The sequence below is a fragment of the Larimichthys crocea genome, chromosome XIII, assembly GCF_000972845.2.
Source record: "Larimichthys crocea isolate SSNF chromosome XIII, L_crocea_2.0, whole genome shotgun sequence".
NCBI lineage: Eukaryota > Metazoa > Chordata > Actinopteri > Sciaenidae > Larimichthys > Larimichthys crocea.
This window is the reverse complement of record NC_040023.1, coordinates 23808978-23832948: the sequence shown is the minus strand read 5'-3', so window position 1 is coordinate 23832948 and position 23971 is coordinate 23808978. Positions and strand designations below refer to the sequence as shown.

General features: G+C 42.6%; 4 protein-coding genes and 1 non-coding gene across 10 annotated transcripts in view; 1 reads left to right on the top strand and 4 right to left on the bottom strand.

Annotated features, from left to right (window-relative positions):
• The window catches only part of zhx1 (zinc fingers and homeoboxes 1), a 17038-nt gene extending 11765 nt beyond the window's left edge, over nucleotides 1–5273 (bottom strand). For 3 of the 5 annotated variants that reach the window (XR_003463628.1, XR_003463627.1, XM_019256778.2), the window contains exons 1-5: nucleotides 4482–5273; nucleotides 2658–2988; nucleotides 2090–2547; nucleotides 1576–1785; nucleotides 1167–1382 (exon numbers count right to left, since the gene is read on the bottom strand). Coding sequence is in view for 3 of the 5 variants with exons in the window: in XM_019256778.2 (XP_019112323.1) it covers nucleotides 1167–1382; nucleotides 1576–1785; nucleotides 2090–2547; nucleotides 2658–2865 (1092 nt within the window). In the remaining 2 variants the exon portion in view is untranslated. The remainder of the gene's footprint in view (nucleotides 1–1166; nucleotides 1383–1575; nucleotides 1786–2089; nucleotides 2548–2657; nucleotides 2989–4481) is intronic. The other 2 variants (XM_019256780.2, XM_019256779.2) reach the window with 2 other exon arrangements.
• An 878-nt stretch (nucleotides 5274–6151) lies between these two features.
• atad2 (ATPase family AAA domain containing 2) lies at nucleotides 6152–18489 on the bottom strand. Of its 2 annotated transcripts, XM_027287120.1 has the most exons (30): nucleotides 18108–18489; nucleotides 17037–17191; nucleotides 16759–16814; nucleotides 16437–16608; nucleotides 16165–16246; nucleotides 15953–16034; nucleotides 15541–15729; nucleotides 15027–15144; nucleotides 14760–14774; nucleotides 14098–14199; nucleotides 13696–13804; nucleotides 13374–13489; nucleotides 13033–13207; nucleotides 12832–12920; nucleotides 11954–12113; nucleotides 11692–11782; nucleotides 11321–11498; nucleotides 11083–11219; nucleotides 10726–10858; nucleotides 10283–10469; nucleotides 9640–9825; nucleotides 9368–9503; nucleotides 9006–9202; nucleotides 8667–8826; nucleotides 8412–8534; nucleotides 8016–8189; nucleotides 7249–7929; nucleotides 6905–7050; nucleotides 6627–6755; nucleotides 6152–6358 (listed from the first exon to the last, which is right to left on the bottom strand). In XM_027287120.1, the coding sequence occupies exons 1-30, from the start codon at nucleotides 18303–18305 to the stop codon at nucleotides 6326–6328; spliced, it is 4509 nt and encodes a 1502-aa protein (XP_027142921.1). In that variant the 5' UTR covers nucleotides 18306–18489; the 3' UTR covers nucleotides 6152–6325. The 2 variants fall into 2 exon arrangements, with proteins under 2 accessions (XP_027142921.1, XP_019112381.2); XM_019256836.2 differs by lacking the exon at nucleotides 14760–14774 and having other exon boundaries at nucleotides 18108–18488.
• LOC113747515 (small nucleolar RNA SNORA5) lies at nucleotides 10027–10161 on the bottom strand. The gene has a single exon (XR_003463672.1). It is a non-coding gene; the product is annotated as a small nucleolar RNA SNORA5 (small nucleolar RNA).
• Nucleotides 18490–18861: 372 nt separating the features above from the next.
• On the bottom strand, nucleotides 18862–22520 carry psma2a (proteasome 20S subunit alpha 2a). Its single transcript, XM_010742309.3, has 8 exons — nucleotides 22368–22520; nucleotides 21773–21849; nucleotides 21312–21444; nucleotides 21006–21128; nucleotides 20792–20873; nucleotides 20411–20484; nucleotides 19959–20016; nucleotides 18862–19857 (listed from the first exon to the last, which is right to left on the bottom strand). Exons 1-8 carry the CDS (start codon nucleotides 22406–22408, stop codon nucleotides 19741–19743), a joined length of 705 nt encoding a protein of 234 aa, XP_010740611.1. The 5' UTR covers nucleotides 22409–22520; the 3' UTR covers nucleotides 18862–19740.
• Nucleotides 22521–22715: 195 nt separating this feature from the next.
• The window catches only part of mrpl32 (mitochondrial ribosomal protein L32), a 5306-nt gene continuing 4050 nt past the window's right edge, over nucleotides 22716–23971 (top strand). Inside the window, exons 1-2 of the mRNA XM_010742310.3 lie at nucleotides 22716–22920; nucleotides 23050–23237. Coding sequence (XP_010740612.2) covers nucleotides 22824–22920; nucleotides 23050–23237 — 285 coding nt within the window. The 5' untranslated portion in view covers nucleotides 22716–22823. The remainder of the gene's footprint in view (nucleotides 22921–23049; nucleotides 23238–23971) is intronic.

The following is a 23971-nucleotide window of genomic DNA, read 5'->3' as shown; positions in this document are numbered from 1 at the left end:
TCCACTCTTGTCTAATTTGTAAAACTATGAGTCTGGCTACAGACCAAAACCAACAAAGCTCAGAACATCCAGCTGAGTGAGAAATATTTCAGTCTCCACACAGTAAATGGAGTGTAACAATTCACTTCCTCCCTCCACATTTACTTGGTTGAAGACAGGGCACAAAGTTAGCATCGTCTACCAGCCGAACCCTGGTAACGTACGTGAGAGGCTGGTCGATTTATTTATCTTACACCTTGTCTCCATTGTAATGGTGGCACGAGGAGTACTGCACATATACTGCTTTCAGCTTATAAGTGCATACAGCATTTACAACAGGGTCTGTGAGACTGCTTTCATTACAATTATATGGTCTGCACCATCATAAACAAAACTTTATTCAGAGGGGAAGCTTCTCTTCAGCACATAGTAAATATGATAATATGATCACAGAGCCTTTTGTTAGTGAGCTCACCATGTACAGTAAATCGTCTCTATTGCCCGGTGCTGCTGTAAGATCATTAAAAGTCAGTTCACAGTGACTTTGTATGGCGTGATAAAAAAAAAAACAAAGAAAAAAACAGAGTAATGTATTTTACAAACTGTCATAAATGATCTGTGGGTAAATATTCACACCATATACATAAAAACATCACTGATTACAAGAGACAGCAGTATCCTCCATCCTATTTGTGATCTGTTATGGCTTCAAATTCAAGACACTGCTGCCTGTTTAAACTGGTTCAACATCTTAGGTGACGGACATAAAGCAAGCAGGAAAAGTCAGTGTCAAGTCCACATCCAATCAAANGAGACAGCAGTATCCTCCATCCTATTTGTGATCTGTTATGGCTTCAAATTCAAGACACTGCTGCCTGTTTAAACTGGTTCAACATCTTAGGTGACGGACATAAAGCAAGCAGGAAAAGTTAATGTCAAGTCCACATCCAATCAAAACTGGTTAAATCCACTCAAATTGTTTCAAATCAATCAAATAATTTCAAGCAGAGTTGATTTCGCTGAGTCAAACAAGGTCATCTGAATCAAAGTCTAATCAAACCATATCAGACAATCCGAGTCGATCATTCAAACAAAAGCATGTCAAAGTCATACCAGTCTTAAGTTCAAGGAGAGGCAGATCAAAGCTGAGTCTTGTGAGATTGGCGTGTTTTTCTTTGCTTACCTACCTGTGTGAACACCAGGCCGGGCTGGCCCACTATCTGGCAAGTCTGAAGAATGGACTGCAGGCCGTTGGCAGCGGCTGAGAGCTGGTGAGCAGGTATGACAGTGATGGTCTGAGGCACCGTGTGCACCGTGCCGTTAAACTGTTTCCTCCTGGCCTCCTCCACTTCCTCTGGAGTCCAGCTCACGCCGTGCTTCAGCCTCTGGGCTGAGAACCACACCTGGGTAGATCAAGTACATTTCACTCTACCACTTACAAAATACAAGAGGCAGTAGATTTCAGCCTTTTTTCTATTTTAATTTAAATGTAATTTTAGGACTGACATGGCTGGCAGGTGGTGAGTTATCTTGTCTTCTACAGAAAAAGCACAACATCCTTTGTGAGCACAGCTGTCCAAAACAACTTTCATCTACCTTGATCTGCTCCTCTGTGAACTGTGTCTGTGCTGCCAGGCTACTGATCTCAGCCATGGAGGGGTAAGGGAACTTCTTGTATGTGCTGCCCAGCAGGGGGTTGGTGTCCATAGCTGCACTGTAGGAGGGGATACTGCTGAGGGGAATCAGTAGCTGGGGTTGAGCTGCTGCTGCTGCAGCAGTGTGCTGGGCCTGGAAAGCAGAAAGTACCTGGAACAAAGGAAGAAAGGAGGAGATAAGAAAGGACTTGGGCTGATAATGCAAGACAGATATGGCATGGACCTGCTGGCAAGCTACTGTGTCTCTGAACAATACATAAATATGATAAATGTGAGCTGTAGCTGCAGTTCTAACCACTCTGTTGAGGATATTTAACATTATGGGAACGCTTTACCCAGGCTGCTGTTGAGTCTGAAAACATGTATTCATTTCTCACAGGGCAGGGGTAAATGTATTACTAAACCCAGCTGCTGCAATGACTCCTCTAAACACTTGTATATTCATGACTTCCTACCTGTGCCAGGCCAGCGGGCAGGACTGTTGGGTTTAAAGTGGATGATTTCCTATGCTGCTCTGAGGGCGGGCTGACCAGCAAGCCGCCTCCACCGAGCTTCATGGAGTCGTGAAGCAGCATCTCTACAGGTGTCATCGGCCCAAGAGGAGCTTCGATGGGCTCCTGCTCTCCTCCCAACTCTCCTTCGCCGCCCCCTCCAAAACCCTCCACGCCCTCGTCCGAAGATTTCAGGGACACGGCGATCCTCTTGGGTTCAGATTTGGTCTTCATCCTCATTATCGGGGTCTTGCTAAGAGAGATGGCGGCAACAGTGTCTGCTCCTCCCTCCTCGGGTGTATCACACTGTTGTTCCTGGGTCGGCTGATCGCTGCCTGGATCATCAGGAGGGTTTGTAGCACTGCGCTTCAGTGAGGGACCGATGACTTCGCTGTCTTCTACAGTAGAGACACAGGGCTCATCTATGATAATAATAACACAACATTGTGACAGATATTTCCCATGTCGTTCCTGTAATTCAGAAGTGCTATTATCACCTATACACGGGGGAATTGGTGAAGAAGGAGCTTACCTGTCTCTGGAGGGGTGGGGACAACCACTACAGCCTGATCCAGCTCCTCTGCAGTCGGCCCCTCCTCTGCTCCCTCCTTCACTTTCCCCTCCTCCTCCTCTGCCTCTTCCTCCTTTGTCTTTTCTGTCTTCTCCTCCACCTCTTCCTGCTCGACCACATCAGAGGGCAGCACCATGCAAGGTGTCGTCGACTTCCGGCGGCTCGACATTGTCAAACCAAATTCTGTTTACTTCTGCGCAGGGTAAAAAAAGATCTGGGACAGAAGTTTGGAGGCTCACATGTCTTGTGTGGTGGTTGTATTCACATGCTACAGTCTCTGAATGAAGTATTTCTGGTGGAGAAAACATAAATATACAAATGTAATACAGGTGATTTGTCACAAAAAGAGTAAACAAAAAAAAACAAACTTGTTGTTCATGCTGAAGTACTTCTTGTTGATGATTTCAAGGCTCCTTCAGTGTTACAAGTTGTATAAAAAGCAGCTTCGCAGCTGTTTTTTTTCCTGCTGCCTATTAACAGAAACTGAATACCTTCATGATTTGTGACTTACTTCAACAAAGGAAGCAATTTTAAGATCAAATGCTTTATGACAGACACCTTCTACAAGGCTAAAAAAAAACAGAAGCACATTTTCAATTAGCTGGGAACGAATGTTTCTTGCATCTTCTGCTAAAAACATGATATAGAGTCACATAATAATCCGATAAGTGAACACTGAGACTGGATTGCATATTTCAGGGGGAGGAAATATGATATTGCACTCCATTCAACATGATGACTAACAGCGTGATTCATGTGGGCCTGTTAACAGCTTGACCAAGTGTAGTTTTCTATGAGATTTCCATTTATCACCAAAGACTGCAATAAATACAAATATACTGGCAACACGTATTAACTTAATAACAAACTGTGTTTTAATGTAGTGCTATCGATTTGTTGGAAAACCTAGAAAATTATTTGCTTTGCCTTTTATTTTACGGTCAATCATAAAGCAAAAAACACCAAACATTTGCTCGTTCCATCTTCTTGAATGGATGCGTTTGCTGCTTGTATCCATGTATTCTATCATATTGTACATTTGAAAACAATATCTTTGAACTGGTGGTGTAAAGAATGAAGATGTGTCCTTGGGCTCCAGGAAATTACCATTTGGCCATTTTCACACTTTATTTTTTTTTTGCGTTTCATGCATAAGTCAAAAACTATGAGTAACTGGAATCATCAGTCGTAGTCCTGCTTAAAGTCATTAATTGTGACCACAGCATTTTGTAACAACCTAACAAAGATATGCCCACATAGAAAATGATATCACAGGAATAACTCAGCCATTCCCTCCAGGATGAGTATTACATTATCTTAACCACACATTTCCTGAGCACTGCAAATATTTGATTTTAAAAAATGTCTCTGAGGATCCTTTAAAAACTTGATGCTTTATAGCCTCATTTACGACAAGGTCATTCACTGTGATAGAGAGAGGTGTTACAAAAAAAATCTGGATCTTGTGATGTAAACCCACTGCAATGTGTTGATGAATTAGTGCTGGTAAAGATTGCAGTGTGAACAATAACACTGACTGTGTGTGTGTGTGTGTACAGTATGCTGTGCTGCACTGCCATCAGGAGATAATTCACATCAACACCTCCATAATCATTTGGAAGGTGTGAGCTAGCTGATATTAAAGTAACGATAAAACAAATAAATTAACATAATAAGGACATCTAACTTAGCTCTATAGCATCTAGCATGTATATGAGGTGGGCCAACTAGCTCGTGTTAGCCGGGGCGGTCATTATTATTGATCATGTCTGGCGGTAAACTTACTGCAACTACTGAAATGTGCACTGTGTTGCTACCAGGCTGTCGAGACGAGGCGAGAAGTAATTTCCTGGGTCTCTGCAGAGCAGCCTTCAGGTTCTGTCTGGTGGTATCTGTCGGTGTCTCTCCTTCCCCCGGCTAACCATTCAGCCCCAGCCTGGACGGGACTGGAGCAGCGTGAACGTTATTTGGGCTTGCGGGTCTCCCAAACCCAGCGGTGGGAGGCAGACAGACAGACAGACAGACAGACCGGTCTAACGGCTACGGCCCCCGTCTGCAGATGCTGGAAACACCGGACATCTCCTCTCCTCGTCGGAGCAGGTTATTTTAGTGGCCAGGTCGCGTCTTTGTCAGAGTTACATAATCAAAAACACGGCGGTTACATTCATAAGCGTGGCCGTTGGTGCCGTGTCAGTTTGCTGACCTAATTCTCTGGTATTTTTTAACGGCTGATTTTTTTTTTTTTTTTTAATGATCAAACGGCGTCATCATTCAATGTGATACGTCCTGACGTCATTCCTCGGCGACTCTCGGTGCTCTCACAATTTCGTAAACTTAGCAGAAAAAACGTAAAACAAAAACATACAATATTCTTGATTATACGCGGGTTATTAGTCGCGACTCGTCCTGGGAGAAACGCGGTTGTTACTTTAGTTTGAAGCGAGCCGTGAACTCGTTCGCTTCCCGAGCCGGCTGCGTGCCAACATGTCCTTACATGACCTGTCAGAGCAGCATGAGGAGCTACTTGAGGACAACACTGACATTGCAAAGTTCCCTTTCACTACACCTGATCCTATCTCGTGTTGCTGTGCAGGCTCTTCCAGTCATTATTTCAACTGCTAGTTAGTATTGTATTAATATTAATACCTGGTAGATAGTAAAATGTCATTTCACAGTAAATCTGTGTTTGTTACTTCAGATTCAGACAAGGAAGCTGGAAAATCACTGTGGGATTTACACACAATAGGTTGTATAATAGTTTTAAGTAGCAACCAGAGATAAATAAAATGACGTCTATTTCACATTGTATTGTACAGAAAAGATTTAAAAAAGGGGAAACTTGCAGCTATTTAGTATTGCACTTCATTTAAGTTGGCCAGTGGCAGTGTTAAGAGACACATAATAAAATGTTCCAAAAAAAAAGATTCAGCAGATGCAGAAATAAGCTGACTTTAAACAGGTCAGACATCAAAAACTCTAGATTCCACACGTCCTATAATGTCACACTGAAGTTTGGCAGGTGAATGCAAACATCTTCCAGACGCCCAGTTTGTAGAGTTGAGTTTAGGAATCTGTAGTTCCTGTGCACAAAGCAAGATAACTGAAGTCACACTCAACTGTTTTTACACTTTGTGTTGAACTCCTTTTTGTAAACATTTTGATTTTAATAAAATCATTATTTATGGGAGCCAAGACACAGATGAATGTTAATTCCCTCTTGACAATGGTTTTCTCAGCCAGTCCAGGCTTCAATCAACATTTCAGTTATAAGTGTTTTTTTTTTTAAGTAAAGCTGAAGATGTAACAAAAGAAATATGAGGAAGAATCATGTAGCAGTGAGGAAAAAGAAACAGAAACCATTATCCTTTCAGGTAAAAATGACCCAACACATGGATGTGGCCAAGTGAATCATTTAAGGATGACATTATTAAAGCACACAAAAAACAACCACACAATGACATTTACAGGAAATCCATTTAATTAAATATAAACAGAGGTAATACAAAGATTTAGCTATTGCTATTGTCTGTAGGTTTCTATGAAAATAGAACCAGCGTTTATATTTACACAGCTAAAAGGAAGATGAAGATAAAAATAATAATAAAAATGATCACACTGTTCTTGCTGAGTCAACAGAAGTCTTCAATCTCTCGTTCCAACTCCTGATCAAAAGATAAAGCAGGGAAGGGACAATGTTATACATATGGTAATAACGTTAAATATAGAATGAATTAAAACTGAATAACCCTGGCAGGATATGAGAAGCCTCCTTTACAGATGTTTTGACATGTCATAGCAGGAAAAGTGGAGGTGTGACTAACAGGTATGTCAGGACCCTGCTGATGGACTCACAGGCTCACTGACAGTTAGTTGCTTCTGCTATGAAAAGTCAGAATATCTGCAGCCAAAAAGTACAGCTACAACACTAACCTGTATAAGTGCCGTTTTGTTGTAGTCTCGCCTGTGTCTATAGATACTCTGGCAGAGCAGAGCATAGAGTTTCTCCAGTTTGTACACCTCGTAGCCTTCAGTCTTTGTCACTACTCTCTCCAACAGCTCCTGAAGAATTGAGGAAACACGGGGAATGAATGGAGATTACAATTTGAGTGTTTTAGAGCTTCTATGAGTAAAGTCAAGATGCAGAAAACCCATCTACACGCACACACACACGTGCACACACACACGTGCACACACACACGTGCACACACCTTTAACTTGTCTCTGTCCACCACCAGAGGAGGAGTTTCCTGGTTCACGATCTGCAGAGCCTTGTCCACGTCGATCATCTGCTGCTGCTGCTGCTGCTGCTGCACAGCGTTCTTTAGAGCCTGAGTTATTCGCCTCATGCTCCTCTCTGAGACACAAAAAACATGCACAAAGTGTTTAGACCACGAGAATAGCTGCCAGTCCGCTGACAACGTTCACTCTGAAACACTGATTTGCACCTTCCCATCTCTGGAAACACTACACTGGCTTTCTTTAGCTAGGCATTTAGTAAAAGGATGGTCATGGTGCTTGAGTGTTAGATGTAGATTAGATGTAGATGTCAAACCTGCGCCTGTGTTCTCCTCTCCTCTAACAGCTGCAGAGACGTTTGTGGATGAGGTTTGTGCTGCTTCCACCTCCATTGGCTCAGCGGGGCTGTTCTGCTCTGCCACATTGTTGTCCTTGTCGTCTGCCTCTATTGCAGTTTGACATTTGTCACTCTCAGATTCACCGCTCTCCTCTGTATTGGATTGTCCCTCGGTATCTGCCTCTGTCTCAGTGTGACTGTCCTGGTTAGTGTTCACTGAAAATGTTCCACTGTTCTCATTTCCTGCCTTTGTCAACGCTTTGCTGTTTTTCTCTGACTGTCCTTGTTGATCCTTATCCACCTTTTCTTCATCACCATTTTCTGCATTCCCTGTTTCACACAGGACGATCTTGTCTTCAGCAGCTTGACTCATCTCCTCTGGTCTGCCCTTCTCCTTCTCAGTGGGCCCTGAACTACCTTCCTGAGCTGGTGCAGACCCTGACTTTACTTCAACAACCATCTGCTCCTCCTCTCCTCCAGTCCCTTCATCACACTCTGTTCCTCCTCCCTTCTCATTCTCCTCCTCATCGTCCCCATCTGCCTCATCCTCATCAGACCCCAAGTGTCCATCATCTCTGGACGTGTGAGGAGAAGAGGACGACTTCCTCTTTGCATAGTTGCCAGCAGACCACCGGCTCCTCCGTCTTTTCTTCTTCTGGCCTGAAGGAGCAAAAGGAGATTCCAATTTTATTTATTGATGGCTCTTTTCAGTAAATAGTTTCATCTTAGTCATCAATAGTCTTTACCTGTATTTTTAAGTATAGTAACAGCTGGGGCACTTGTATTGGGAGTAACTGCAGCTGTGGGTCCAGTCGGCTCTCTTTGTGGGGTCATGTCAGCGATCTTGGCCTCAGCAGGAGGTTTGGACTGTTTGGGAAGGACGTGGTAGTAGGATGGAGCGAACCGGACAGTGGAGCATTCTGAGGTAAAGTAATGTTAATGTTATTTTCTGTGAGAGGTGAATGACTTAAATGACAATGAAGAATATAGCAGTATCAAATTAACAGCAGAAACTTAGTGCAAGATACTTCACAAGAAGCTTTGCAGAATTAGCCACTAGATATTAGTCACTGAGCCAAGTCACTCCTTGGGTAACTAAAATTATCTACACTGGGCTCACACCGTGTGCACACAGCATTCACCTCTTGTGCTGCGTGACACTTTGAGCTCCTCACAAATCTTCTCAAAATCTTCATCCAGTTCATCTCTGATGATAGCGTGGACGGTGTCTTTCAACGCACATGCTCTGTGGCGGATCTGACGGTCTGGAGGTAAAAAACACACATGAATGAGAGAATGCAAACTTTATGTTCAAACTGCTGCAACATCTTTATCGGTTACTACAAAGTATAAATACTTTGTAGTAACCGCCCTCCTCACTGTCTAGCTATGTGTACCTGAGGGGTCCCTGTCTGGGTTGTATTCGAGGGCATTCTGCCAGATGAGATCCACATCTTGGAGGAACTCTTTGACCGTCCCATACTGATGGAGGTCGACTTTAGAGAGAACTGTTGACAGGTCCATGGGCTTCTTGATAACTTCGGCATAATCTGGTACCTAAAGCACATGACAAAGAGGCTGCTGTGAGTGGAGATCAATGGGAATAATAGAAGACAGTGAAACCCATTAGAGCACCAGGATACACACATTATTCTCAGTTACGGCAACAGGGAGTCAGTTTCATGTCAGGCTTATTAGGGGATAATAGGAAATGAGACATGTAATGGAACAGCTACCTCTTCTAAATCCACAGGCTTTGTAAAAGCCTTGAAGCGTTTATCTTGGGACAGGCGGTTGGTGACATCGCGCAGGAAGAGACGGAGCTCTCTGAGGGTATCTTCCTCCTGCTCCTCCAATCTTTGGGTCTCCTCCTCTGTCAGCTGACGTCGGGGAGGCGGAGGGGCAACGGGAAGCACCTCTAACGCATTGAGCACTGAAAAAAGTGAAGGGTTGATAGATACACACAGAGTGAGGAGTAAATATAGCTAACATTGTACTACACCCGTACAGACGAGTACCAGAATCTTCTTTCTGGCATTGTCGTTCAAAGCTATGCTAATCTTTTTTTTTTATTTTTTATTTCCACACTATTTCTCACCAGCTTTCTTTTTTGAGGAGGGGCCCTTGGCAGCCTGATTGAGGATCAGATCTTCAAAGAAGCTCTTTCTTTCTCTGTTGGTGGGGACTCTCATATGGAAAACCTCTCCATACTCCACCCGAAACAACTCCTGCACCTGAGAAGACACGGAGAGAATCCATAAAAAAAACGTACAAACAATTACATCTTATTTTCGCTCAGCTCTCTTTTGAAACGCTGTACTCCAATATATCTTCTCTCAAAATCAAGAGTGTATTGCACTCCCTTTATACCTCCATACTGAGTTGGTCGTATCGCAGGCTGCAGGTAGCCAGAAGCAGTATGGGAGCGAAGGCAGGGATGGAGCTGAGCAGGCTGAGGAAGGTGGCTCTTAAGGCTGGACCCACAGTTTCCCACCACTGTCCGATGTGAGGGATGTACAAAATGCTGGGAGAAGTCCGCTTTGCTTCAACAAAGATCTGCAGAACGGGGAAGCATTCATGTTTTGTATGGATCTGATTTAGAAGACAGGGATCAATATGACCGGGTGATAGAAGTTTAATGCAGAATTCAACGCCATGATGAGGACAGTAAAGAGCGGACAGAAGACAGTACATTTCACTAATTCTGACAAAATCAGTCAATTGGTTTGACCAACCATGTTGAAGTCTTTTTAAGTCAAGTGTCTGTAGTACATATTTATCCCCACTGCCCATGGTGTAAGGAGGTGGGGCCCATGAACTACAGTCTCTGTGGCAGCCATTTTGGCCAGTGAAGTCCACTGAAAAGAACACACTGAATTTGACAAGGCTGCAAGAGTGGAGAATACCTCTGTGTGAGGCCTGACTTTATTGAGCTTCGGTCAATTTAATCTCATAAACTGTTATGTTACTAAACATGTACACTAATATATAGGCATTTTATTTTGCCACTTACCTGAGCACAAGCCTCTTCAGGGGCAGTTGCGCTGGCTCCAAACAGCACAGCCATGTCCAGTGTGTAGACAGTGAATTTCTCCAGAGCGTGGAGGACAGCTGGAGCCAGGTGGGAGCTCTGACCGGACCCTGATCTGCCCTCCAACAGCAGCCTGGGACGGTAGGAGGTCGGGTGGCTCAGCACACTTCTACACAAGGAGAGATTAAAGACACGCTGAGATGGGAAAAGTAGTAGAAATGTTCAGATTGTTTTTCCTATGGTCTGGTCTGGGCTCATTAATTTGCCTCTCAGGTCCTGAAAAAGATTTGGGTCACTGGGACACTAGACAGCTTACAGCTAAAAGTGTCGACTGGAGTGTCGACTCCAAAGATACAGCAGCAGCACTTTCATACACAAGGAGACAAATGAACATCCTGCATATTGCTGAATAATGTCTAACCAACCTGTTGAGGTTGAGGAGTCCCTTAACAGCAGGTGTTTTGAGTTGGGACTGAGAGGTCGATCCATTGAAGAGGACTTCTGAGTCCTCATCCTCACTGAACATCAGATCATCCTCAAACACACCACAGGCCAGATCTACAAAGAAACACAAAGACATAGCAGTTACCCCTGATGCCTCAAAGGAGGTTGGCAAAGGAGAAATCAGTCTAGGTGTTTCTCTCCTGTAATTGCTTTGGGACAAAGGGGAAATTAATGTGTGAAATTAAATGACAGAAAACACGGCCATGAACAGAACAGGGTCAGAATGAATTAACGTGTAACAGAACAATAAAAAAAAAAAAGACTAAGAAGGACTTCACCTTCCTCCCCTTTCCTTTTTAAGCCCTGTTCAGCATGTGGGAACACTCTGCTGACTGTGTGGAGGACATCCTGCAGGGCGGCGCTCAGCAGAGGACGGACGGCAGGTATCAGGGCCTTGGCTGGTGACACTACGGCCCTAAGAATCACAATCAGCATCATATTTAGTTGAGAACAATTTGCAAGAACCAGGGACTGGACAAGTAAGAATGCTGATTACACTCAATGTTTTGGTTATACCTCTGGGAAGCAGGCACCATTTTGGACATGGCAGACATAAAGTCTTTGTTTGTGATGGCGATGGAGTTGACATCAAGCACAAGTTTCTGTGATGAGGAGTAGATCTGTGGGTATCGACGCCGGAGTGCGCACAGGGCAGCCTCTGAACAAACTGCCTTGATGTCTGCTCCACAATAACCTGAGAGACACATTGTTTTAATGATTATAACTATACATATACAATGTGTAGTTGTGAGTAGGCAAAACTTTGTGCAACCTATCTGAATGGACATAAAGGATACAACTGTTATATGAACTGGGGAAGTTAGAAAGATGTTCATGTTTCAAGTTGCTGGAGAGCACCATTTTTGCATTATTGTACACAAACATACCGACACATTTATCTGCCAGTTCTTCCAGAAAAGTGTCCGAAGGTGGTGGAGTCCACTGTCTGGTGTGGATCTTCAGAATGTCTTTTCTTGCCTGCCATACAAAAGAAACGAGATCACAGCAGTTCATGTTGCAGTTCTGAAAGCCCTCTACTATTTCAGCCCAAAATAATTTGTGTGCGCTCAGATTCGACTGCAGCCCACGTGTCGATTTTCTCTTTTAACATCTCTGCCAAGAAATAAAAGGGCATCTACGGTTTCCAACCTCTCTGTCTGGCAGGCCGAAGAGGAACTCTCTGTCGAAGCGTCCTGGTCTTCTCAGAGCTGGGTCGATGGAGTCCAGTCTGTTTGTAGCTCCTATGACGACAACTTCTCCCCGGGCATCTAATCCATCCATGAGGGCCAACAAGGTCGACACAATTGAACTATGGAGACAGAAAGACTTAGGTTACATTTTCTAATACTATTCCTCAATAACAGAGTGTAACTGCATTGCACTGAGCCAAATACTTATGCGGAATTGTAGTGACTATCTCTAGATCTAGGTCAAATATTTAGTCAGTTTTTTCATGTCTTGAAAAACAAATTGTGGACTCCTACTGTCTCACTGGAAGCTGTGGTAGCCACTTTCTTTTCCTGATACGTAAAAGATCTAATATGGAAATCAGGATTCAAACATTCAACTATAGTAAATGTCAATAGTTAGGACTTACATAATTTGTGTGTGTGATGTTCTCACAAGAATGTTGCAGCAAACAAGACACATTCGAGGGCTGTGTACCTTCTTTGTTTTCTGAATGAGTGTTTGTATAATAATGTGTTTGTGTAGCTGCAGCTGCATCCAAGTTGTTTCAAAATTAAGGTGGTGCACAACATTAAGCATAACTTGTGACAGCTTCACCCAGTCATTCTGGTGTATGCACTTCACTGTGACTGCCTTTATGGGAAGCATGAACTAGGCGTATGATAAATGCTGACTAAGATCCCAGTATTGAGCAACCTAGCAGCCATATTTGGCAACCCTCAACACGATCAGACAGTGCGTTTCACTGTTAAGACTTTGTACTGAGGTTAGTGAGTGTAAAATGTACAATCACCACACATTGACTAAAAAAAAAAAAAAGGAAGAACAGGAGCGCTCACCTGTGGATCTGGTCCTGACGGCTCGACCTGACTGGAGCCAAACCATCAATCTCATCAAAGAAGATGATGGATGGACGCATCTGGTACGCCTAGAAACAATTCATTAGAGAGATAGGTTGTATGACCTTTAGACCTGATACTTGACACTGTACAGACATCATCCAACCCAAATGTTGTAAGCTAATGAGCAGTTTGGTGTACCTGATCAAAAAGCAGTCGTAGTTGTCTCTCAGATTCTCCAACCCACTTACTGAGGCAGTCAGCTCCTTTCCTCATGAAGAAAGACACTTTTCTTTCCTCCTGACTGCACTCATTGGCCAGTGCTCTGGCTACGAGTGTTTTCCCTGTGCCTGGAGGACCGTAAAATAGACAGCCCCTAAAGTAAAGAGAAAATATGATAAAGACCAGGATTTATATCAGGGTTTAACTGGCATTACAATCCGACCGAAGCCTGTGGCAGTGGTAGAAGAGAGACTGGAGAAACTCGGGGAAAAAGGGACAACTATATTATCACATTTTATCTTCAAACACACTTTGTTTACCTGGGAGGTTGTATCTTGAACCTCTCAAAGACTTCTGGGTAAAGGAGAGGGAAGACCACCATCTCCTTCAGTGCCGAGATGTGTCTGCTCAGGCCTCCAATGCTGTCAAAACGCACCTGAATGACAAGGATTGTAATTTTTAGATTGTTTGCTCAGAATACTACTAATGTCCAACCATCCATTCATTACTATTGTTTTAACAGCAGTAGTACAAAGTTTATACAAGTTTTATACAGGTCAAAGGAGTAATATTTATTACTATTATTTCAACACATACCCATACCCCGTTTAACAGACTAGTTTCACAATCCATACAGCTTACCGTCCTGTCTATCTGCATGGGGTCCACATCAGCGAGGCTGGCTCCGATCTTCATCCTGTCTTTGTGGATGCCCAGCAGGTCTTCTTTCACAAGGTTCATAGGCAGACATCTGCAGAAAAAAAAAATACTCATCAGATTCATTTTCTTGCTATAATATTCTGCAATTGATCCCCCTGCATCCATGTAAATCATTATGAGACGTGATCATTAAGTTACAGGATGATGGGTAGTGCGAACATACAGTGTTAACACTGAGGGACCCAAGTGCAATCAAGTGTGGTTTATGTAGTAGTTTTTTTTGTTAGTGTAATATAATTATTGTACAATAAGTACTAATTAATCCTTCTGTCACACACCGCTGTGTTCCAGCTGTGTAGTGACAGCTGCTACTGGTGCTCCTACCTGTTGACCGACCTGCTCCTGTTCTTACTTCTCCGTCTCTGGAACTGCTCGTCGTCTGAAGATGAGGACGTGGAGTCACTACTGTGGATGGCATGCCTCCTCCTGCAACGGCAAAAGATGCAGCAACGTTATCTCTGATCCTTTTCTGCAGATGAGCAGACAATCTCATCTGCATCATTAAAACACACACACACACACACACACACACACACACAGCACCATGTTTATATACACACACTGATTCAACAGTAATAATGCAGGAATTTCCAACCACCCATCACCATGAATGACACCCGACTAATACTCCATCTGAACACACAATGAGAGCTTCACTCACAGAGTCTGCCTTAAAGGCACAATGTGATAAATCAATAAACAGTATGTCAAACGGCGTGGGAAGCTCCTAACCAGATGCAAATAAAATACACAAAATATTGGCTAACAGAAATTTACCTTTCAAACAAAGGGTCTTTATTTGTCACAAAGTTGTACAATGATTAAGTTCTGCTGAAGTCTGGTTCGTCGTCTCAGTACTTCAACTACTGTGTCACCCAAATGTGTCTCACTTACAAAACAACTACAGTGCAAGCGAAGACAGACAACACCCCAAAAACAAGCTACAGACTAACAATTAACACAAGGACAAGTAATGAAGGTCTTACCTATCAGAACTACTCCTGAGGGTGGGATGAAGAGAATTAGAAAGAAAAAGATATGTACAAATTTAGGTATGAATAAGGCGTGATCCTATTTCTGGACACCTCATTGGTCAGACTGTTTTTGCTGACTGCTACAGCAAGTTCTCACAGTATTTTATGAGGCATTAATGAGACCATCAAGTGTTGTGTGGGAAAACACATCCCCCGATAACAGACGTTTATATTTCTCAGTTTCGGAGTGATGGCTGCTGACCGTGCTGTCATACTAACCTGCTGGTTCTCCTGTTGTAGGGGCTCCTGGGGGCCGTGGAGCTGAATCTAAACCTGCGTCTGGTTGGAGACGAGTGTTCCTTGAAGTACAAACTGCGCTTCCTGGGCTCTCTGGGTTCTAAGAAAAACAATAACAAAGCTCATCAAACTCCATCAAATTCACTAAAAGGCTAAAGAAGGCTTGAGATGTATAGTATTTAGTGGGACAGGCTTATAACAAGGATCCTGCAGCATTCATAAAATAGGTTGCAAATCTGACCTAGTTGAAAATTTTTAGGGGGGACAAAGGAGGCGATCTAATGTCATTTGAATTTTTCTCCTATCCCAAATCACCCAGATTCTGTGTGGGTGTATTTTATGATCATCACTACCGGCCGTTTGAAGTTGTAATGAGTTGTGATATTGGTAAAATACTGGTTAAAGTGACTAAATTTGCATTTAGGATCATTTTAATTTTCATGCATCATGTAGGCGGCCTTTTAAACAATAGAATCAAGTTGAGCAAACGCGGTACCATCCTGCGGGGCCTGGTATCGAACCACAGTCTTTCGCTGTCTGAAGTCATAACGTCTCTGATTTTCTTCTTCCTCATCCTCGCCATCTTCATCATCATCATCATCATCATCGTCATCATCTTCTTCTTCTTCTTCCTCTTCATCATCATCTCCATCTCCATCTTCCTCTTGACCAGCTTCATCTCCCCCTGTTAATTGGGAGAGAAATGTTTGAACAATTACATTACATTACATGTACAATCATAGCGAAATGTATTTCTGTAAGCTACAACAATTCGTTCAATTAGAAACGGTGTAAGAGAGTAGATCCAACTTCAGATGAAAAGAAAAACATGCTTGTGTCTTTATTAAAGCTGTGTCGTAACTTGAGGCCCTCACATGGTGAATTCATTTTCACCTGCTCCATCTCACCTTGGTTCTCCTTCTCGGTGTCCTTACTGTCCACATTCGTCCTCAGAGAGCTTCTCATTCTGCCTCTGGTGTACATGCCGAGCTGCTCAGAGTAAACAGGCCAAATGCTTTTTTAATTCGCCGTTTTGAAACTTGTTACACGTGATCAAACAGTTAAATTACTGCAATGTGGAGTATGAAATGGAAAAACATTTCCTGTGTGGGTTTATTACCTCCTCTTTAGTGTCTCTATCTCGCAGTCTGCGTCTCATCTTCTGCATGTCGTCCATCTTCTGGAGAACAGCTTCAGCAGTACTGAGCGACAATCAGGGGAAAAACTTAAAACAGATTTTAAATTGTGCATATCTAATTACTCATCATCTTAGTTTACATACGAACAGCCCACTGTGTGTCAGTTAATACTACTTGAGGGGATAGATCACATTTATTTTGAAGCAGTGAGCTAGGAGCCAAAACAAGCTGGAGGGAATGTCGCTGAACTCACTTGGTGATGAGGCGGTCATAGAGCACGGACTGGTTGCGGGAATTCAGTTTGTATCTGGTGATTCGGGAACTACGTCGCACGGAGCGATCTTCCTCTTCCTCCTCTTCTCGGCTCTGTAGATTAAAGCGGCTCCTCTTGGGAGTGGACGACCCCTCCACTTCATCTGGAACATCTTGGGCACCAATGAAGAGTGTTTGTTAGCTTCTTAGTAGTATGGTCCCTCCTAAAAAAAAAAAAAACTAAACGCTGCTCAATATGTGTTGTGTGCTATTTTATTTAAGAGCTTTAGTGCACTTTGTAATGATGCTGTAGCAAACTGTACCTGCTTGCTGCTTGCCAGTGCATGCTTTCCCGTCTCTCTGCAGCCTGGAAGATTTCCTGAAGAGAAGAAGCACGCATAAAATTAAAAATGAGTTCTTCTTGTCACTTTATATTTTACCATTACTCAGTATTAGGGCATCAGAAAATATGAGACACGTTCAGTCAACATACAGAATTAGAAATATCCAATGCATTTAATAATATTTAGGCTCCAAACCAACAAACATTTGACCCATTGTGGCAAAATGTGACTTGATTAAAGTGAGCGGGCTGTATTACCTGGTGCAGCATCCTCCAGCCTTGTCGTCGTTCACAGGGGAGCTGGTCTTTGGTTGGATGTCAGAAAAAGAGACCTCTAGTTTACATCTCTGCCCCCGGGTCCTCAGAGAGTGATGGAGACCACTTCCCTCGTTCTGCTTCATATCAGCATGTCCCTGGCATGTTCACATTATGAGTTTAACAGCGTGTATGAAAGGAATGAGTGTCTGCTTGACCGAATTACAAATTCAAATGAATCCCCACTTTGCGACATTTACTGAGTTAAAAACAGTGAAAAAAAAAAAACACATGAACTTTCCCTATGTGGATTATTCATTTAGAATAAATAAATAATCAAATTTCATATGACTGCCAAGTCAAGAGGGCTGGGCGACAGTGACTGTCCAATAAATGGAACTTAACTTACTAAAAGTAACTCACAACATACTTTAACAGCTAGTTAATGATCGCTACAGTATAACTTCAAATCCATATTAATCATGCATGCATGGACTTAAATAATAATAAAACGTGTGTTTTTAAAAAGGTCAAACTGACCCGCAGTCTGTTTTACAAGACAGGAAAAAGAAAAGTATGTTTGTATGTATAAGTACATATGTATGTTTTGGTCTATTTTAAGCACATTTAGTAATTAAGTAACAAACAAGTCTGAGATGAAGTTGAATGAATGAGTAATTAACTGAATGAATTAATGAATGAACAGCTCCATCACCCCTCCCTCCATCACAGCACACACCAAAACACACCATCTTGCCCGGCACTAATCTTTGGATATCTGGGACATCGTTGCTGATCTATTACACCTGAAGTAGTAAATGGCCATGACACATAACACTGAGCTTTTTATGTGATTCTGACTGTAGAGTTTAGAGTTACATATGAATGAACCAAAGTCCAGCAGACATGCGTGTTTCAGTAAAATGTGAGCAGAGACTACGGGTGCCAGTAGGTAGCTAGTTAGCTTAGCATGCTAGAAATACTAGCAGAGCAAAGTTGCGTCCATAAATAATTAATACACACGATAAATGGTGATCCAGTTCTAAGACCAGATGTCTGGGTGTGCATGCTTACGTTCGCCGTGGTGTTTTCGGGACTGCTGAAGCTGTCATCATGGGCCCGGGAGGACCGGGTCAACCGGGCGGACTTTCTCTGCGACGCGGGAAGCAGCGACAGAAACTCGGAGCTCGTATCTAACTCCATAGACCTCCTCTTCGGAGTTGTTGCCACCGGTTCAGCTCCGACACCGCCACTGCTGCGTAGTATCACCATCTTGACTCCAAAGCGACTTTATATCAGCACGAATGACGGATAAACAGACGCTGGTTTTGCCTGAAAACGACTAATGTTCACGGTGCCGCCAACATAGCACAGATAACAGTGAAACCCCGCCAGCTGACAGACACGGGCTCCTCACTAAACCCTTGATTTCTGGCGCCATAAACGTCATCAGATGTTATGAGGTAAGTAGCTAATGAGCTACCGCCAAGAAAAATAGATCTCCTGGCAAACATGTAAACGGAGACGAGCTGTAAAAATAAATGTACTTTCATCACAGCGATGGTGCAGCACATTTTACTAGCTAATGTTGTTGTCGCTACGATGTCAGGCAAAGTATTTGTTAAACATAACACGAGCGGAGGGATACGTATGAAATTTGAAAAGGTGCTCCGGTTGATGTTAAAGCGCGCCCTGCTCCAAACTGCGTACAAGCGCGCGCTTATTATGTATACAAACCATGTCCTGACATCATCTTCTGACATATGATTTTAAGAATAAAACTGTGATTTCCAAACAGCGGCGTATTAAATAAATCACTGACTCAACATCAACTCGTCATCTTTTATTTAAGTGACAGATACCAGAGGAGAAAATACAAATTCTAGAAGTGTTTCTAGCCTGAAAAAACAAAGAGTACACTGTGTAAAACTGCTGTACAGGCAACAAAATCCTGACTGTAAAACCTCTGAACTTTCCATTGCATCCTCCCTACGTGCTCCTTTTTGCTGATCCCCCTTCCCAGTATGTCTGAGGGATATTAATGAAGTGCAGTCAGGAGCTTGGTCTCTGGGGGTGAATAAATCATCCACCAAGTTGCACCAAAGCTCTTTCTGGTCTCTAATAACCTTGTTAACATTTTCTTGATTTGTCTGACATGCAATCAACTTTTGAATAAATGCATATAAACAACAGTGCTTCATCTGTGAACCAAAGCACTGGCTTTGCAACAGTAATGACAAATAACAAAAAAGGAAATACCGAAGGATTCAATGGAAGATTGGAGATTTTACTCATCAGAGCACACATTCCTTTTCATATGCACAGTAGGCATCTGTCACATGTCACACTACAAAACTAGTTGCTTGACAACAAAGCCAATTAGCTATGTGATAGCATAAGCTTGTCACCTCACAGCCACTAAAATTAGAGATTAGTTTGTGAGTGGCTGTCACTTTAAGTAAATAGATCTGGGCATAATCCCCAACAGTCTGATTCTGCGAGCTCATGTTAATAATCTTGAATGTAATGAAGTTATAGCGGGCATATTTTCATGTTCTCAGGGCAAAAACAGTTTGGCAACACAATGAGGCCAAACTCTGAATAACTGTGGTCTACAACAATGTGCCATGAGACAGTTGGCTACTGTGCCGTGATGCCTTTTGTTTTGAAATGTGGCCTGAAAGCCCCGTCATTAGGAAGGGTGTGTTCACGCGATGGCTGCCAGGTAGTCTTTCACCTCCGCTGGGGTGAGTCTCTTGAAGCCGGCCTCATTACAGATTCCCACCTCAATGTTTTCCTCTGTCATCTGACCCTCAAAGCTCTCCTGAAACACAAAGACACAGCTGTGTAAATAACTGATATAAAAAAAAGGAGAGTTACAGTATCAGCAAAGATAGATTTAATACATTTAAACAAAGAACATACCTTCAATGTCAAGATGGCTGTGTGGATGGCATCTTCCAATTCCAGATCATTGTTATACCTGGAGAAAAAAAACAACACGTGGTCAGTGCAGTCTGTGTAGAGTGCATCACATAGAAGAACTTTAAAAAGGTTGAGAGAGCTCACCCAACCAAACATGTGCATTCATGGTTAACTGTATGCTATGATGTGAACTTTTAAACAAATGTCCGATGTCCCAAACCGGGCCAGGGGCTTATTGTTGAACGATGCTTTTTTTTTTATACAACTAACACACTGTTAGTGCTGATATGATGGAGACATCAAACTGATTCCATTTAGATCATTTGCTGGGAAGAATAAATCATGTTCTACCTCCTGGCTCTAATGCAAACTAAATGGCTTTTTTTAATGTACTGTTTAATGTACGTTATTCTATTCATTATTCAGAAATGCTTTGAATTGTAAAATCTTACCTTTTTTCAAGGAATGTTTTTCCATTAACGTAGTTCTTTCCCATGGCTGTGGCTTTCCATGCAAAATATGCACCCTGCCAGACAGAAACAAGAATAATTCAGCAAAACTTTTTTTCTTTTATGTCATTCATCATCATCAAGTCTCACTGCAGACTGAAAGTGCCTGGCATAAGTGTCAGTAAGCACAGTCCTGACAGGCACGGTGTAGACCTAAATACAATACTTTGTATGTAACTGTCCTGACATCTCAAATATGAAATTATTAGTTACTCCGCCATCAAGCTAATTGAATAAAACTTTAAAATGAAACAGTTATCAAACTTTAAGCATTTTAAAAACGTAGCACTTTAGGAAAATATTAAAGTTAGTAATACAACATACAGAGGGGTCTGACTGGAACAGGTAGGGGTGGTCCTCATCCCATCCAGCTATCAGCAATGAAACGCCAAACGGACGCACTCCACTAGAGATAGAAAAACATGACTATGATTAGATTTAGAAAAAAACAAATGACTGAATACATCTCATCGCTGACATATAAACATGATGCGTCTAAAAGCAATGTGTGTATTAGTGCGTCTTTGTGCACACACACCCAGACTGCGTGTACTCCTGCATTACAGAGGCCACTCTCTGGACAAGCTGGCCTGTAGGGATTGGCTCTTGGTAAACCAGGAAGTACTGTTGTGCCAACTTCCGGGCTCGTCGCACTAAAACCCTGAAAGAACAACACAACACATTCATTTATTTATTTGTTCGGCAGTTTTTAATATATATTTTATGTCTAGTGCACACAAGATGATATGTAAATACTCCAAAACCTTCAATACGTCCATTTAATTGCTGCTAATGAACAATCCAAGCGCAGGCTATTGACACATTTTTGAAAAGAAATCCTCACCTGTAGTCAGGCCCCATGCCGCTGTAGACCATGCCTATGTGTTTAGTGATAGGCTCCACCTTATGGACACTCTGCTCATCGTACAGGATGGACTTTTGTTTCTTCTCTGTTGCCAGGACAACGCCATTGGAAGCTGAAAAAAAAAAAAAGGACAGGATATCACAATTAGCATCTTCAATCTCAATCCGTTAAGGAGTGCTTAGGTCGCTGCACCAGCATCTGTTTGGTTGGACCATGTACCACTTAATCTTTCACGATTAAGACAAAGTGCTGCAGAAGAAGAGGGGAAATCACAGCGTGGCATCACATTTTATCAGGTTGATTACACTGTATGTAGTTTAAAAATCCACACGTGTCCAAAATGTATGCAATTTAAGAGGATACACTTTTCACTTATTTCATCAACAGTATAATAATGGTCAAAGGCTCGTGTCTGCCTTGTGCTCCACACATTTATTTACCTTTGATGCCCACTGACGGAGCTCCGGCTGCTACAGCTGCCAGCGCATATTCAATCTGGACCAGTTTACCCGAGGGGCTGCAGGGAGAAACACACGATGCTGCTTTACTATGAAATGAATGAAACTAAACACAAACACCTTTTGCCGGATTGAAAATCTTATTTGGCGTCAAAACTTTTAAACAAAGCCCGAAACTGAAAGTAAAAGCTAAAACAACTGACTCATCTGTGCTAATTTAGCTAAGCTAGTGGCTAAATGATTTGCATGTAACTGACCCGTGTTCATCTGTTCACTTTTAATCGCACAAATAAAACAACCAGTCGAGTTTTTAATTATTATTATTGCCGCCATCAGGAGCAGAGCAGAGATGTGTCTCGTCTGGTTCATTTAACAACACGTTACCCGACATGCTAACAGTTAGCCGGCTCGTTAGTACCCGGCAATGACAGTGCACCGCCTGCACAAACCGCGTCCTCCTGTCCACACGGACAGCCGTGCACAACACCTACCACACTGCTATTCAACAAACACGTATATGGGCTCTTGTTCGTGTGCCCTTTTTTTCAAATTTCATGATCGTTTTGACAAAGTTTACCTAAATGTGGTGAGGGAGAAACTGTAGCCTCGTTCCGCCATCTTCTTCTTCTTCTTCTTCTCCGTGTTGACTGCGGACTCGTAAATCCACTTAAAGGTGTATACCGCCACCTACACACACTTCAGTTAGACCGCTGCCACAACAGTCACTGAGGGTTATAGACCAAACAATATTTAGATATATTAAATATAGAATTAAAAAAACATATAAAATAAATGTTAGTTTAGACTGTCATGATCATCACCCCATAGAAAACATGTGAAATATGTTAATCTAAAGAGTGCAGTTCACAGAGCCCACCGCTAGATGACAGTAAGGTGGCCACACTCGTCTGTGTCTGCTGCAGCTGAAACAGAAGAAGTACAGTCGGTTGTCGCTGTTTGATCACGCGCTGAGCTTCGGTGACCGTGAGCAGTGTGTCGTGTTGTGAGGAGAGGGCACGCGCCGACAGCAAACATGATCAATTTAACCGCGTTAGTGCAAAGTCTCAGACGGTCTCTGCTCCACATTGAAAGCAGACTTCTGCAGGCGGCGGGACTGGACAGACAGCTGGGTGAGTTTACTGACCGGAGCTAACACACTGCTGATCATCGTGACACCCTGTCTCTGTTTTAGTTCACCCACACTTTAAACACATCTTCTCTCATATGTCTGACGGACTCGGTCAATGTCCTGTGTGCAGCTCCAGCACTAGCAGTGAATGGGCCCAGCCTCCTGCCTCAGCTAGACAAGGAGGAAGAGGTGGAACAGCAGCAGCATCACCCCGGCCTCTCAGACAGCATCCTGTGGATGGCAGCACCCAAGAAGAGACGCACTATAGAAGTCAACCGCACCAGGAGGAGATCTGACAGCAAACTCCTGAAAGTCAAGGTACACTAATGAACAAATCCAACCAACACACACTTTCGTCTCACATACAGTGCTATGACTGTGAGTCAGATACACACCCTTCTGTACTCTGACACAAACACGGACAATTAGTTTTGCATTTGTTGCACTTTATTCAATGTTAATGTGTTCTTGTATATACCTTTTCATATAGTCATAATTGATGATTACTTGTTTAACTTAAACTGGAGTATTGTAACAAAAATAAGTTCCTCCTGGGATTATTAAAGTATTTCTGATTCTTGGACTGATGAGCAAAAGTTTGGCTATAGTATCTGTATTTCATCCCTGTACATTTAAGCTCAATGGCATTTGGTTTGAGACCCATATATCGTTAAGAATTACACTTACAAAACTCAACACATCTCTTTGAGAATATAATCAAATATTTAATAAAAGATGGACAGATGCGCCACCACCAGTTTACCAACAAATAAATACATTTGGAGATTATTTACGCTCAACAAAGGAGATAACCAGTGTGTGGGATTTAGTGGCATCTAGCAGGCTGGTTGTAGAAACATGATGGACTCTGTAGAAGAGGACCAGTGGCATCTGTAGATATAAAAGGCTTATTCTAAGGTAACAAAAACACAACAATTATTTCAGGAGATTATACACTGATGAAAATAGTTATAGTAATAGTTATGCATGTTATAATATTTCTGCCATATTTTGTAAGTGCCCCAGAAATCTGACACACAGGACCTTTAAAC